General features: G+C 38.3%; 1 protein-coding gene across 2 annotated transcripts; it reads left to right on the top strand.

Annotated features, from left to right (window-relative positions):
- The first annotated feature begins 469 nt into the window (after positions 1–469).
- On the top strand, positions 470–16021 carry zc3h12b (zinc finger CCCH-type containing 12B). Of its 2 annotated transcripts, XM_084941758.1 has the most exons (7): positions 470–737; positions 5852–6649; positions 6790–6929; positions 7061–7295; positions 7560–7666; positions 7756–9022; positions 10651–16021. In XM_084941758.1, the coding sequence occupies exons 2-7, from the start codon at positions 6015–6017 to the stop codon at positions 10652–10654; spliced, it is 2388 nt and encodes a 795-aa protein (XP_084797884.1). In that variant the 5' UTR covers positions 470–737; positions 5852–6014; the 3' UTR covers positions 10655–16021. The 2 variants fall into 2 exon arrangements, with proteins under 2 accessions (XP_084797884.1, XP_084797883.1); XM_084941757.1 differs by having other exon boundaries at positions 472–737; positions 7756–16021.
- The last annotated feature ends 682 nt before the right edge of the window (positions 16022–16703 follow it).

Here is a 16703-nt window from a genome sequence, read left to right as displayed (position 1 = left end):
CCAAAACAGGAACCTCAAAATTACTAAAGCAGTGTGTGATCATCTTGACAGAGAACAGAATTCCTTTCGAAAAGCCTGGAGAACTATTTCTGAAGACTACTTATAAAGTTACAGGAAAACTGCCTAATAGAGTTCAGGTTGTGTTGAAAAATAAATATTGACATTCAAGCTTGTTAGAAATGAACAAACTCAGTATTTGCCCTGTTGTATATTTCCACTTATGTTTGCACGTTTAAGTACATTTCTACACTCAATTCCCAATATCCTAGCAACAAATAAAGAAAAGGGTGACTTAAGAGTTTTGACACGCTACTGTATATATTGAAAGTACATGACAATAGTAAGTCACTCAATGCAACAAAAACAGGGCAGTTGGACTACATTGCACTTCTTATAAGAAATAACACCTTGATCGGAGTTTATAATAAAGAGCTTCTCGTCATAGAATGTTTTTCAGAAGGCAGCGAAAACAAGTGTGCTTTTGTGTTTTTGCTTTGGAAAAACGACAGTTCTCAAACTATCACTACACGCGACCAGGAAAAAAAGCATCGTGAATGTTTGATAAAAACGCATGCTGAGAGAGCAGGAGGAAGAAATTGGCTGTTTTGACCCTGGTGGCTTTTCACAGTTAAGGTTACTTGTTTCCTTCGCCTTATCTGGCAACCCTGACCAAACTGCGACAGCGCCAATGGCAGCAAAATATAACTGTTACAGGCGAGGAGGATGACAGCAACAAGGTGAGATGAGCATCGTTTGAATTCAGCGACGGCGGTGATATACGTGCAGAATATGTAAGGCATCGTAACGTATTGGTTTTGTTTTAGTTACATCTGAAATGTTAAATGAGCGTCAACTTTACCTTAAGTTACTATAGTATTCCGGCAAAAATGTTAGCACACGCTCAGCAACTGAAGCTAACTCACGTTAGCATATTAGCCTGTGATGCCTCTGAGATGGCTTTATGTTAGCTCAGTCGCGTTACCTAGCGTTGCTACCGTTAACTAAATAAGAGACCTGGCTTCATTGACAAGGTTGTTGGTTAACTTGTAGCTTGCAATAGGCGTTTTCGGCCGTTCTCAAGCCATTGACGAATAGGACAAACCCTGTCAAGCTGTTGTTTTTATGTAGCGAAAGTGTTGACTCCAGTTGTCTGAGTAGACTGGCTTGCTAGCGTATGCTAACCACAGCCCGGGGCCTAAGGGTGTCAAAGCAGTTCTCTTGAATCAAACTGACTTTCAAAGACGACGTCTTGTACAGTGGTCATGTTACAGCGCTATTGTAAAGAATGCGTTGGAAGTACAAACTGTCTTATAATGACATGTTGTTTAACCTTCCTTTCATCCCTCTGAACTCATGATGCTGTTGCTAAAGATATCAAGCACTTGAGGTTTTTGTATTGACGTGTCAGCTTGTTAGCAGAATCATTGCAATAACACAGCCCACCAAAGTTCATTCAGCAGTTCAGGAGGGTCACTAGGATTCATGTTCCATTTTAACCTTAGTTACAAGTCATGTAGTTTGTTTCCTGTAGAGGCAAAAACTTGCTCAATCTGAAAATGGACTTCAGTCATCACATGTAATTTTGTCTGCTGTCACTGTCCAACTTAGTGTGTGTTTGTGTTTGGATGCGTTCATGAAACACAGGATTAAATAGAGGAGTCTGTAAAATTCTGTAAAAGTCTGATTTGGCGCTATATAAATAAAATTGAATTGAATTGTAAAAAAGCATTTAAAAAAAAAAACAGCTAAACTGGTTAAGAAAAAATTCTGTCAGCAGACCAAAGTTGGTTGGACCTTAAGTGGTTAATAATATACAAAATTTAACTTGCTGGGAAGAGGGATCATGCCTTAAAGACCTAAACATATTTTCTTGATTTATACTTTTGTTTGTATCACTATAATTTGTTAGAATTCAGTTTTGTTTAATGATTGCACGAAGCAGAAACACCCTTGTGTCTTTAAGCACAGCAATCTATAAATATTGATGATACTTGGAAGAAACACCTTCCTTCCTGCTTGCCATGGATTATAACTGCAACTGTAAGTGACAGGAATCCACTAAGATAACTGCTGAAAACTTGATGAAAGTTGATGATTAGGCCATATGATGAAGAAATTAACATTTTAAAATTTAAATTGAAGTTTGTTTTGTTGTATTTTTTCTTCTTTTTTTTTTGCAGTGAAAACTGCTGTTAGAGCTTGTGGAAATGTAGTGCCAACCAGCATTAATTCTTCCTGTTATACATCAGATGTCTGAAACACTGATCAGGGTCAATGAAGAAATGACATTTTATCTTTCTTCACTGGTTTCCCTGGATGACATTTTATTTCTTTCTTATATTGAATCATATCCAAGTAAAAAAAAAAAAAAAAAAATCTAAATGAAGTTATTTCCAATACAGTTCCAGATCATTGTTACGCACCCTTATGCTAGTACAAATAATATGCACATGTTGTCTTCTTGTCTTCTATTGACTTTTTGATACTTTAATTGGTGAGCCACAGATGTAGAGCATCTTCCTATTGCAGTTTTGGAATGATGGAGTATGTTGAAGGAGTATGTAGGACGTATGTTTACACAGAGTACTGGAAACTGGCCGTGCTGATTATGTATTTACATTTTGTGTTTAGCAAAACCACAAAATATGAGAACAAGGATTGAAAGATGTAATGTTTTCTTAGTTCTATGTAAAGTAATGGAAAAGTGTATCAAAGTAACAATTTTTTAATTTATTTTCTTTATCACACTGGTGATTTAGCTGGTGGTTTAAGGCGTCAGCCTTGATTTCAAGATGTATAACAACACAAGCATTAAATGTAACACCAGCTTGCTGTGTACTGCAGTTTATTCCTGGTTTGTTCTGGATGCTAATGTTGGGTCAGCTTCACGAAAGATGGCTTCACGGGCCTGCCTCACTTGTTGCTATGAAACAGATCTGCATGAGCCTGTATATGTGCAGGGATAGTCTGGAGGTCTTGCTGAGACTAAGCCTGTGAATCTGGAGGTGGAAGGGAAAGGATTGAAAGAGCTCTAGCTCTTTTTAAACACGTATTCATGTGCTCATAAAATGTTGTAAATGACAGTGGGTTGTGTGAGCCTTTGTACTGTGTCTGCCACTAATCCTAGAAGTTCCACAACAGTGCCTCATCGCCCTCTCCTTCGTCCTTCTTTCAGCTGCGTGCTTAGATATTCAAACCATTGTTTGTTCTCTGTCCTTACACAAGTAGTGATGAGGAATGAGACTAGGCTCTATTGATGCAGTAAGCCTACACAAAACACTGACATCACAAGGTATGCTTGTTTAGCCATAGATTGACCTTCAAAGTGGCTCCCATGAATGTCGGTGCCTGTGCAGTGTTTTGCCAATACAGTGACGGAGTGTTATTACATGAGCCAGTGCTTAGAGTCAGACAAATGCTTCAGTCAATTTTCACAATGCCAAGACTGGCTTTTCCTTTTATAATGCTCACCCCAAACAAAGGTCTAAATGTCAGTTTTAAAATTTTTAAATCACTGCTTCATGAGTTTTGATGTAGAGTTGTATCGCAGCTGTGGTGTTCTGCATTTACTGGCTGTGTGAAGAGAGATGATGAGCTGTGTTTGTGTTAGTCGTGACTGGTAAAAAGGAGTTAGCTGATGACAAGGCTGTGTTGCTAAGCAACTCACATCATGGGCTGTGCCTCTTGAAGCTCGAAGCTGGCTGTACTGTCTCTGCAAGACTGGGGGGAAAGTGTAGTATTGTGTGTGTGTGTGTGTGTGTTCAGTAGAGTGCTTACCATGGACTTTATTTTATTATCAATATCCATGTGTAAAAACAATGTGCGCTCTGAGCCGTTGGCAGCGTGTTGTGGTTTAGACTCCGAGCACCCCAAAATCCCCGCAGTGCTTTACCATAAAACAGCTTTGCTCCCTGTGGAATTCTCCTCAATTCAGATTGATTGTCAGAGGATTAGTGGTGCAGGCTTACACTGTTCAGCCCACACTTTGTCTCAGGTTATGTTAACTCGTGTACTTACACCCCATGTATGTCTGGCTTCAATGTTGCTTGGAAGTTAAAATATGGTGTTTATTTTAAATAGCTGTGTGATTTGTATGGTTTTTTTTTTGGGGGGGGGGGGGGGGGGGGGGTAGTTTTTTTTTTTAACAAGAATGCTGTGATTTTCATTTTAAAACCAGAAAACTAAAAGGACTATACACTAGGCAAGAGATCAGTGACACTTTAATGTTTGTATCTTTGGCTTTCGTTTGTCCAAAAATTGAGATTGTTGTATCTGTATGCTACATGAAAATAAGCAAAGAAATATACACATCTGTTTAGGTTTATTGGTAATTTTAGTTTATAAATGCAACACCTTGTCAGGTGCTTTGCTGTAGTTTGTAATTACTGCTTAAGATACATAATTGGTTGTCAGATTTTTATGAATTAGTGGTCTGTGTGTGTGACATGTTACTTTTCATTAAAAATGCAATAAAGCATAGTTTTGTAGTTATAATTTTATAGTCAAGTATAGTTTGATTGCAAGTGAAAATAAAATGATTTTTTTTTTTGTTAGAGGGAAGTAGGAAAAGTTCAGTATGTTCCTCCATTTGTCAATGAGTAACCATGCCTGACGGCTACCAAAAACAAGCGCTGCTTTAACTCTTTCACCCCATAAAGATGATATATGAGGATCTCCCCAGTACACTTAGTGTGATCTCTGACTTCATCATTAACTTCTGATACTGAGTCATTTTGTTCCATAAGCAGGCCTGAAATGTGACAGAAAAGGGCTTCAAGGTTACTCCTAGTAGGCTTTGAAAGGGTAAAGAGTAAAAACATTGCAGTTGTGGACCCCAGCATCATAATTAAGGGGAAAACCCACCCATGGCAGTTATTTGCTAATTATGAATCCAGTGTCTCATGTAGCAGTGTCAGGCAGACCAGTCAGCATGTGTGATTTTTGTGCTCCATTTGCCTGAATAATTCAGTCACTTACTGCAGATGGTATTGTTTCTTGCTGGTGGAGAACTTACTGGTCTACCACAAGTAGGGGCAGAAGACTGGGACTCAAAAGTGTTTTCCCAGGTTTTATTGGAATTTGTTAGAAGACGTAATTATAGACTAATTTGATATATATTTCTGAGTTTAGTATTCTTAGTGTTTTCTATTAAATAATCTCAAGTACTTACTTTACCTTTCAACATTACCTTTACTATGTATAAAAGAAAGCTGGGAGCACCTACTGTACTTACAACTGAAAATCTGCCATCCCTTCTAAGTTAGTATTACGCCGGGCCATCCTGGAACCAAAAGCAAATCTCTGATATGGGACCCTCCTAATCTGCCATGCAATCCAGTGGTCCTGTTTCCATACCACAGATTGTACTAAAGATTGACATCACTCATTGGTTTACAAACTCCTGTTCTAAAGCCCTGAAATGGGCATTTTCATATGAGCACAGTCGCTTTGAGGCACTTATAGTGTAAGGTAAAGACCTTACAATAATAAAGATAAAACCCAACAATCAAACAACCCTCTTTGACCAAGCACTTGGCAACAGCGGGAAGGAAAACTCCCTTTTAACAACTCATGATTTCTATTTATAAATTGTCACAAACAACAAGAATGCATATATATTCGTCAAATAAGATAAAATAACCTTGTCTTTAAATGTGGACCAGCCATAGTTGCCACACAAAAACCCCCATTTTAGGAAAGGAGGGGCCAAACTTACTATATCGTTGTTAGATTCATTCTGGTATCTTCCCCCAGTGTCTTTTTTTGGTCTAACTTCAGATTAGGTGCTCAGGAAAAAAAAATGATTGATGAAAGAGACATATTGACCCTTATTTTTGTTGCTTTCTTGCAGGATTACATAATTTGATTTTACCTGCTCACACAGTAGAGGCCGTAACCCTTTGGCCTGGAGGAGAAGCCTGCCGTGCTAAAAGTCCATCCCTTAGCATGATTAGCTGGTTGTGGTGGAGGTGAGGAAGCATGGAGTGGAAATTTGGGGTGTCAAGACAAACGTGATGACAGCATGGTCCATGGTGGAGAAGCTCAAAATGGAAAAACGCCCGTGCAGGGAGGAGAACATTGACTCAAGCGAGGCGCAGCATGCCACTGACGAGTCTGAGGATGGAAGCAGCTCAGATAGCGAATCGGAAGAGCAGCAACATCGGAGGGTTCAGGTGAACAGCAGTAGCTGTAAGAGAAGGGAGCCACTGGCTGTAACAAAACCCCACCGACAGCTCTGTCGCTCCCCATGCCTTGATCGGCCCAGTTTTTCCCAGAGTAGCACTGTGCAAGACTTTCGTGAGGATGAGACCAACGCAGTACCAGGGGCTAAGCCTGCCAGTGAGCGAGAGTACCAGACTAAGATGGAATTTGCTTTGAAGTTGGGCTATTCAGGAGAGCAGGTTGAAACTGTGCTCCACAAGTTAGGGTCTGCTGCGCTTATTAACGATGTTCTTGCCGAGTTAGTACGGCTCGGAAACAAAGCAGAGCCTGAAAACCAGTCTTGCAGCAGCAGTACAGCCACGTCAATATCACGCTCCCCCTGTGTTAAAGAGACTGTTAGTCCCGAAGTGTCAGTGGAAGAGGAATCTGTGGATAGTTTTGATAACCTCAGGCCTATCGTCATCGATGGCTCAAATGTGGCAATGAGGTGAGGGACACAGAGACTTAGACTCACATTGAATTGGTCTGTGCTCTGTGCAGAATAAACTTATTGTCCTGAAGTATTTTCCTTTAATAGTCAGCTGTTCCATGAAGTTAACTAAACCTAATACTGTTCTGTTTTGATAGCCACGGAAACAAAGAGGTGTTCTCTTGTCGTGGCATCCAGCTTGCTGTTGAATGGTTTCTGGAGAAAGGACACAAAGACATCACTGTGTTTGTTCCAGCCTGGAGAAAGGAGCAGTCAAGACCCGATGCCCTCATCGCAGGTGACTGTGCATTCACCTTACATCATAACACTGGTGCTATTTAAAGAGCAGCCTTTTAACTTGCACCTGTTTATTATAATAAACTGTTACCAAACTGATACACATAAACTCACTCAGTATTCCTCTTTCAGATCAAGAAATCTTACGCAAGCTGGAGAAAGAGAAGATCTTGGTTTTCACCCCGTCTCGGAGAGTTCAAGGCAGGAGAGTGGTGTGCTATGATGATCGCTTCATAGTGAAGCTGGCTTATGATTCTGATGGAATTATTGTGTCAAATGACAACTACAGAGACTTGCAAAATGAGAAGCCAGAATGGAAGAAATTTATAGAAGAGCGACTCCTAATGTACTCATTTGTCAATGACAAGTAAGAAACTGTTACTGTCATTTTATGGCATAGCTATACTATGTAAAATGCTTTCATGAATACCACTTTAGACTGTACAAATAAAGTGTCTTTTAGAAACGTGTCGGGGTTGTTTTATGTAAATAAATCAACAAAATAAAGACTATATATGTTGCATGAACTGTTGCATTTTTATATTGTGATCTATAGTAGACAATAGGAGTTTTTGAATTCTATTCTGTTGTAGACAGTTTTGCATTTAATAATAAATATTTTTGCTATTAGGTTTATGCCACCTGATGATCCATTGGGAAGACATGGACCAAGCTTAGAAAATTTCCTGCGCAAACGCCCCGTTGTTCCAGAGCACAAAAAACAACCTTGCCCTTATGGTAGGTTCTTTCTTCAAAATACTGCTATTCTGTCTGGGTATTCAATGTGTTTGATTTTCTTAACTTAATCTTCCATTTCTTTGTACAAGGGAAAAAATGCACATATGGACACAAGTGCAAGTACTATCACCCAGAGCGTGTCAACCAGCCACAGCGCTCCGTGGCTGATGAACTACGGGCTTTTGCCAAATTGTCTGCAGTGAAAACAATGAGTGAAGGGGCTTTAGCTAAATGTGGGACTGGTCCAGCAACCGTAAAGGGGGACAGCAACTCTGAGGCCAAACGCGTGGCACCCAAACGTCAGTCTGACCCCAGCATTCGTTCAGTGGCCTGCGAACCTCCAGAGGCACTGTCCGCCATTAGGAAGTCTGAGACAAATTCAGTGCCTTCCCTCGTGTCTGCTCTCAGTGTGCCCACAATGCAGCCAGCCAAGAGCCACGCAGCTGGTGCCTTGAACACACGATCAGCCAGCAGCCCAGTGCCAGGTTCTTTGCAGTTTTCTCACAGTTCTCTGGAGCACATGTCTAGTGTACAGTACCCTCCTATTTTAGTTACTAATAGTCATGGCGCCTCTGTAACATATAGTGAACAGTTCCCAAAGTATGACTCAGTTAGTGACCATGGCTATTATTCACTGCACAGTGATTTTTCAAATATGAGCATGAGCAGCATGCATAATGTTGACAGTTTCTGTAGCATGGAGCACGAGCATGTGTATCAGAGAAACCCCAGCCACTGCCCTGAATCTTGCCTCAGCCATTCAAACAGTGACTCGTTCTCGTCTTATGGGGACCTGTACCCAAGCTCCGTGGACAGTAGCTTAGAGGAGAGTATGAAGGGGCAGCAGCAGTCTCCCGCACAGACTAGGATGCAAGCGTTCTCCCACGGGTTTCGTCATGAAGCGCTGACTAGGGTACAGAGTTACGGACCAGAGGAGCCCAAGCAAGGCCTACGTAAGCAGGCTGGGTCTCATCTAGCACCACATATCCAGCATGCTGCAGTGGGAGCCAGGTCCAGCTGTCCTGGAGATTATCCCCTAACTCAGAATGTTCTCCCACCTTTGTCTTCACAACCCACACGCTCGCTAGGTATGACTCGTATGGACAGCATATCGGATTCGAGGCTATATGATAGCAACCCAATGAGACAGAGGCGACCTCCACTGTGCCGTGAGCAGCATGCAAGCTGGGACCCTCTCCCTTGTGGTAATGAGTCTTATGAATATCATTCATATCCACTGAGTAACAGCTTGATGCCATGTTGTGAGCGGGTGATGGTCCGCAGCATGCCAGACAAAATGGAACAAATCTGGAACTCGCCATGGGAGGCCCCATCTGGAGCTGAACACCAAGAGCGGTATGCTATCCCAGACCACCAGTATCAAACATACAGGAACCTTTGTAACATCTTTCCTGCTTACATAGTCCACGCTGTAATGGAGAAGAACCCTCATTTGACAGACCCGCAACAACTTGCCGCTGTCATTGTTACAAAACTGAGGTCATGCCACTGAACAGTTAATTGTATGAAACCTTCAAAATGGATTTAATAAGAGAAATGAGGATTTCTTTGCAAAGATAGGCACATGTTAAATGTTGCTCCATGTGCAACGTCTGCCCTCAGGAGTTAGTCGTTTTTAAATGTTTCTGGTAGGATAGAGGACATTTTTGTATGAAGTGGGGTGTAGCTGATACAAGCCAACACCTTATTAGAAATCTGGTTCATAACGTATTCATACTACCTGAGCAGGAACAGGGAAGCAGCGTCTGTTTAACATGAAAGGTAATTCCTGTATTGTCGTTAACCTTTGGCAGTACTGTATGGTGTCCCTTAATGTGGAACATAATACTGCTGTATTTAAATGATGTTACATGTTGTACAAAGTTGTAGAGGCTGAAAACAATATGAAATATTCAATCCATTTTGTAAAATATATAAATAAAGTAATGTGTGAAATAAAGTAAAATAAGAAATAATGAAATCTAAACTCATTATATGTATTTATATATACAGATGACACCACCTGTCACCTTTTATCAGCGTTTAGCTTTCAAGGTAAAAAGCTGTTAACAGAATTATCATTTTTTGCTCCTGTTAGCTGTAAAAGTCATTAAAAAGGAACTCCTTGAAACACACAACACAGATAAAGAACTTTTAGATTTCCTTTTATTAAAAGGCTGCAAAGGCCACTTAGCTAACAAGCTAACATTCTAGGTAGGTTGTAAGCACAGAAGACAGTTTATTATAGGAATTAAAATTGGCTGATTAATTCAGAGAGCAATCTTTTAAAGACCAAAAAACACTAAAAGCCATCATTTATTTCTTCATTTCAAATCAACAGCTTGATATTGGCACTTGTGAGCTAATCGACAAGCTTGCTAGCTAGTTAGCATTAGTTGGCAAACACAGTAACAAAACTAAGGAAGTTTATTTACTTTTTTATTTGATATCGCCAGCAAGAGAGGTATTTAAAATATGTATCTGTATTGAGATGAAGTCAAAAAAATACTAATTGGACTGTTGAAATATTACTTTAAACTTGATTTTAACCATCAAACAGTTTCAGAAGTTACTGGTTTATTCATGTATTTTACAGAGGTGAACATGTTTATTTCATTTAAAATTGTATAGCTGGGTTCTGTTTGGAGATAGTTTACCATCATAATTTAAGACTAAACTGAACCCTAATGTAATTGTAATTAATTTCTGTAATATTGAATGCGCGTATCAGTGTGAGCAATTGAATGAGTAAACGAGTTAGGTAAATATCAGCACAGGAAACAATTACATGGTCCTATCTCCCACATTTTTATGAAGATCCTGTTCAGGTGCTTTGAATGCGTTATGAAAGGTATTTAAAGTGTTTCTGATGCAGTGGAACTATAAGTAACCATGCAGTCTGCCTCTGCTGTAAATAATATTTATGATGTTTTCTTTTGTTTGTTTGTTTGTTTGTTTGTTTGGGGGGGGGATTTATTTTGAAGATGAGTAAGAGGGAGGTAGGTATATACCTCACAGCATGAACTATGACATTTTATGGCCTTATATCTGAGTGACCTCACACTTATTCATTGTCCAATTGGTTTCGGTGAACGTCTTTGTCATTGAAGCCTCATAATTTCAAATGTAAAGCACTATCTCAGTATCTAAAGAGATATATTTTCTCAGCCTCACTTAACAAAGCTACTATTTTGGTAGAATTTGACAGTGCACAAAGCAAGCCAAAAAAATTATTTGACTTGTATATATGTGCACATATACATATGATCACAGAAAAGCCATTATTTCAAAGTCATTTATAAGCTGCTAAATAATGCCAAAAAAATGATTTATATAGTGTCAGTATTCAAAATAATTTTAGTTCACAGGATCAATTGGATTATAGTATAAAAAGAGCATATGTGTTTGGATAGTTTATATAGTGTACTGTATAGTTAGCTGTCTGATTTTATTGGATGCTACATCCAGGACTTTCCTCTTTATAAAATTGTCAAATCTGTTGTGCTAATCCTTTTCAGTGTGAAGTATTCAAAGTATCTTTGTTTCACGCAGTAGTTCTATTGGACTTGTTCAAGTTGCCGCTGGAGCAGTTTGTTTTCAGGTGCAAGTCAATTTATTTTCTAACTACTTTTACATGCACCTTGATAGTGTGATCATTTGAGCTTTAGTCAGTTACCTAATTATGATTCATAAAAAAAGAAAACTGTTGTCTTCACTTTAAGTCATCAAGTGCTAATGTGCATGACACACCTAAGCCAGGGAAGGTGGTATCACTGTGGCAGTTATCTAGCAAAAATCCAAGATTACTGCATCTAAAGTTATTATATCCAAAGTCTAGTCCAGTGTGTGGTGAACAGATCTATGGATTTTAATATTAAACGAAGTGGTTTAGTGTATTAAATTGAACAAGTGCATTTCTAACATTAAGAAGGTTTTTAGATGGAAATATGCATGCAGTAAAACATGCTCCCCTATAATAGAGCACATCTCCTCACATTACATTTAGTTCAGTTGCGCCTGTAAGAAATATTTTCTTGTAGAAAGTAATTTCTTATATAATGTACATGCACTTAAAATATGGCAAAGTTGATTGAAACTGCAGAAAGGAGACTTTTTACTCCGTCAATATTCCTGTGCACCTAAATAAGTCATCCAATCTTATGCCGTTACCTGACTTCCAGCTTCCTCTCATGTGCATGTAAATGTGGTAAAACTGAGAATTCATTGCTCCTGGCTATGATGTGACTTTAGTAGGGACATTGGAAGTTGTAGAAGTATATTCTTTGAGATGGAAACAGTGTTTACTATCGCAGTTAAATGTTTGCACACGGAATTCTGATACCGACTGAACTGATGTTATTTATCAGATAACTCTGAGGATCTGGCTTAAATAGTTAGGCCTGGTAGTAAAATAAATATTCTGATATTTTGTAAAGTATTAAGTTTAAATAACAAAAAATTGAATAAACACATATTAAATACATTTCTGTGAATGCTTGAAAGCATGTCGGAGATGAAATTTTCTGTATGGCTTTTTATAGGAGGCTGGACTGCTAATATACAGATGTACAATACCCATATGTGCAGCTGGTCTCTAAGGATTGTAGAAAGATTTGGCTGTGCCTTGCAGCACACTGCTCTCAGGATGCTTTCACTTTTCTAATTTTAAGTCTTTCCTGCCAAAACCAGCGGTTACTGGCAAAAGTGTACTCTGATCTAGTAGTTATATATAGATATATTTGTGAAATTCCTACATGTAACATGTAGTACCTTAAAGTTAGTTATTTATGGTTGAGACATGAAGATGGCATTGCAAAACTTTGTACTTTTTGTGAATATCCTCTTTATGCACCTTGAGTGTTCGAACAGCGAGCTAACAGGCTGGATTCATGTGGTGCAACTTCAGAAGGTATTTGTTTTCCATAAGGGTGTCTCTGTAGCCAAAGACAAATGTCGCAATATTAAAAAGTACTCAAAGAAGTTGTTTTCTTGATTTGCTCGTGGTTTTTGTAACAGTAATGCTGATTGGAAAGTGTTGAACCAGGCCTTGAAAAATTTCTTCCCTTATCAAGCCTAAAAATGACGACGTTGGGTACTAAGTTTGGTATCTGCCTTCTGATACTAGGCGGTCAGGCCTGGTATTATTCTGCTTCAAACAATACACTTGCAGAAGTTGTACTATGTAAAGCCAGCCCATATAGCAGAACCATGCTCCTAGCGCGTTTAAAGGGAAATGCCACTTATTTTCAGGGTTCAGGAATGGTAACCCCTAGGCCTGCTATTAAAGTGCACAGTGGTTAAAGGCTCATTTGTAAAAGATTCAATTGAGTTTCAACAAACAACAAAAATACATTTGGTGTCAGTTTATAGTTTGTGCCCTTCATTATGTTAATAAATGATTAAAAACGCTATAAATGAATGTTTAGCTTGTATTTTAGAAAACGAAGCTGCACCAGACTATCACAAAGCTCTCTATTTGTCATTTATTCTATGAACGTGTTCATGAATTTTTAAACTGAGTGGTATTACTCTTTAACAAGGCTGATTATGTGAGCCTGACCTTGTCTCCTTGGTGGTGCTTTTAAAGATGCATATATATATATTTCTTTGTAATGTTTAGCTAGAACCGTAATATGTAGACATAAAGAGAAAAAAAAAACTGTTGAATGTGTTTTGCCCAAAATTATTTTTGGGCTTTGCTGACTTTGTTTTTCATGAAAAAAGACGAGGCCACGTTAGGCCAGCTGTCTGTTCATGAGAAGGTGAAACAAACTGCCTAAATGTTTCTTCATGTGAAACAATCAGATTGCAAGGCTGCTGTCAAGGTTGTTTCTGGCATTTGGCTAAAAGTTTGCGTGCCATCCTTTCCCTTTGAAATAATTGACTTGATCTATGCTCCAAAAACTTTGGAAAACTTTTGGAAAACTTTGCAAAAACACTGAAGCGCTGTATGCTACAAGAAACGGCTCTAAATAAAAAACAAAACGACAACAACAACAAAAATTGGCTTTGTTGCTAATTGTAGCACCAAATTAAGATCAATAATTTGCCTTTTTCACTTAGAAATATTTAACCTTATTGAGGTCCATATTCAACATGAACACTGGAATAGTCCATTGGCCATGAGCTAAATTGTGCGTGTACTTAGTAACTGTAATGTAGGATGTAGGCCACAACATAAATCCACCAAAAAGCAAATGGTCTGGGTTTGTTGTTATGTTTTGTGTTAAATCTGGAAACTTGTTTGGCAATGGACTACTTCCAGGATAAAAATAAAAACCTCATTATTTTTGATAAATACTTTCAATGTACCAATCTTTCTTCTTTTTTGTTGTTGTTGTTGTTGCTTTGGATAAATGTTACAGACCATAATGGTGGTTTTTAATCCTCTCCCTTCCTTTCTAAGTGCCGCAAACAGCTAAGTTACAAATGTCTAGAATTGACTTTTGCTTGTTGATACAAATTGTATCTATACCTTGAATGTAACAAAATATGAAATGTATAATATGAAAATAGTTTTGTTTAAATAAAGGGGGGAAAAAAACAATGCCATAATGTTTGTGACACTGTGTGTCACTGGGAGTAGCCCACTGGTATGTACTTATTCTTATACTGGGTACAGTAGTTAAATTACAGGGACATTTATGTGCTACATAAACGTGCACAGATACACAGCAGTAAGCATCGTGTCCTCTCTGTACATAGTGTTATATATATATATATATATATATATATATATGTAAAAACATAAATAAAAAATTACATTAAATGTACACTGCTGTGAAAAAGTATTTGCCCTCTTCTTAATTCTTTTTTTGATTTTGGATATTTGTCACATTTAAATATTTCAGATCAAACAAATGTGATTTAATGTAGTTTTTAAATGATGATTTTGTTTATTCAATTAAAAAAGCTAGCCAAACCTGCCTTTGGCTTAGTACATTAAATAGTCATTTAAAAAACTGCATTTTGTATTTACTTGGGTTATCTTTGTGTAATATTAAAACTAGTTTGATCATGTACCTGTGACAAATATAAAAAAAAAAAATCAAGAAGGGGCAAATACTTTACCAGCACTTTTACAGCGCAATCTGTAAATGTAACAGGTATTTAACTTGTTTTAAGTTGTTAAAATAACTTTGTGTTGTAAACGTGTGCATCTATTTCATCTGATCTGATATGTCTTTATGCTATTTAAATGGGAATTTAAATATTTTTGGATATATTTTGCTGAATAAAATATGCCAAAGTTATTCTTGGGTGGCTTTGTTTAAAAAAACAAATAGAAAAAAAAATCTTGTGATTCAGCACACGGGTTGTCATGCAATGTATTCTATATTTTTGAAGACAAAGGTTTTCTTTTTCACACACTGTAAGCAAAGGGTAACTAGACAACAAACGCAAATCAGTGCATAGCCTGGCAGTTTAAAAATGGTTAAAAGCGCGATACAAAATCTGCAGTCTATCATTGGCTGATGTCTGGGTGCCAAGTGATGTCACCACATACCATCCACACCATTGGCAAGAGTGAGACTGCAGTATCATTAGTGACTGTAATAAAGTGCCAGTTTTCACTCTGATTTGTGTTTGATCTTTATCGGTCTTGAAAGATGCTTTTGAAACTGGAATTTTCTTAGAATGCTTGGCTGTTGATTTAATGACTAACCCTCTATGTTAACAAAGCAGAGGTGTGTTGAATTGTGGATTCTTTCAGTACTGAATTCTTCACCAATTGTAATTTATTAATGTTGTTATCCGAGGCCAGTTTGCATTTGATTAGCACCGTTTTCAATGTGTTAACACGGATATTGTCAGTATTATATCAGAATCTGTTGTTGGCTGAAATCAAGACCAAAGTGATTTTTGATGTGTACACTTCTCATAACTGTCATGATTATTGATTCAAATAGTTTTCGGCCCTTGATGTCTTGCAGTTTGTGCGACCATATGGAATGCTGGCGTATGAAATGTCACGACAAAAGGTACACGCATATAAACAGGACTGTACATATACAGTATACAGTGTAATACTCAGGTTAAACACACAAACATTTTAAATCGCAGACTTGGTTGTTTTCTAATACTGAGAAATGCAGTGGTCACCTTTCTGAAGTATGTGTAGGTCTCACCTTTGAATAGACCGTTGTGTCTGCAATGTGAAAAAGGGAAATATAAAACAAGTTTTTTTGTGTTGTGATGATCTGCAGTATTGTAATTCACACTGACTAGAAAGCATTGCTTTTATAGACTAATATATACGAAAATAGACTCTTTGGGTCTGTGGGCTCAAACAAAATGTAAGTCTTAATGACAAACTGTGTTTCTCTCCATAAATAAAGCAGAATTCTGTTCCAACTGTGTTTTATCTCTTTTTAATGAGGTGGTTGATTATAGAAACAACCATGTTATTTATTTATTTCCTGAAAAGAGGAAAGGTAATCCTCAGTATGCAACTAACTTAAATGTTTATTACCCATTCTCACCCTCCAGAAGGGATTGGTTGTAGACACTGCTTTATATATGATGTATAATAATGGACAGGTTCTTATATAGCCCTTTTCTACTCGAGCACTCAAAAGGGCTTCATAAAGCATGCCTCATGCTTCACACAAACGCTTTTTCTATAGCTAACATTCTACAGCTAGGGTGGCTGTAGCTCAGGTGGCAGAGCAGGTCAGCCACTCTTCATCAGAAGGTCAGTGGTTCGATCCCAGGCTGCCTCCTGGCTGCATGCCAAATATCCTTGGGCAAGATACTAACCCCATGTTTGCCTACTGGTGGTGGTCAGAGGGCCCGGTGGCGCCTGTGTCCGGCAGCCTCGCCTCTGTCAGTGCGCCCCAGGGCAGCTGTGGCTACAATGTAGCTTGCTATCGCCAGTGTGTGAATGTGTGTGTGAATGGGTGAATGACTGAATGTAGTGTAAAGCGCTTTGGGGTCCTTAAGGACTAGAAAAGTGCTATACAAATGCAGGCCATTTACCATTTACAAATAGATGAATGCATCAGAGAGCAACTTGAGGTTCAGTACCTAGATAGGG

Source organism: Perissodus microlepis, chromosome 10, assembly GCF_051167445.1.
Source record: "Perissodus microlepis isolate ML-2025 ecotype Zambia chromosome 10, ASM5116744v1, whole genome shotgun sequence".
NCBI classification, from domain to species: Eukaryota; Metazoa; Chordata; class Actinopteri; order Cichliformes; family Cichlidae; genus Perissodus; species Perissodus microlepis.
This window is presented reverse-complemented; position numbering and strand designations above follow the sequence as displayed.

Excerpts from the sequence above, each read along its gene's own strand:
- zc3h12b (XM_084941757.1), top strand. The coding sequence starts at position 6,015 with ATGACAGCATGGTCCATGGTGGAGAAGCTCAAAATGGAAAAACGCCCG. Across the intron at positions 6,930-7,060 it reads ACCCGATGCCCTCATCGCAG|ATCAAGAAATCTTACGCAAG; the intron begins GTGACTGTGCAT and ends TTCCTCTTTCAG. Across the intron at positions 7,296-7,559 it reads TACTCATTTGTCAATGACAA|GTTTATGCCACCTGATGATC; the intron begins GTAAGAAACTGT and ends TTTTGCTATTAG.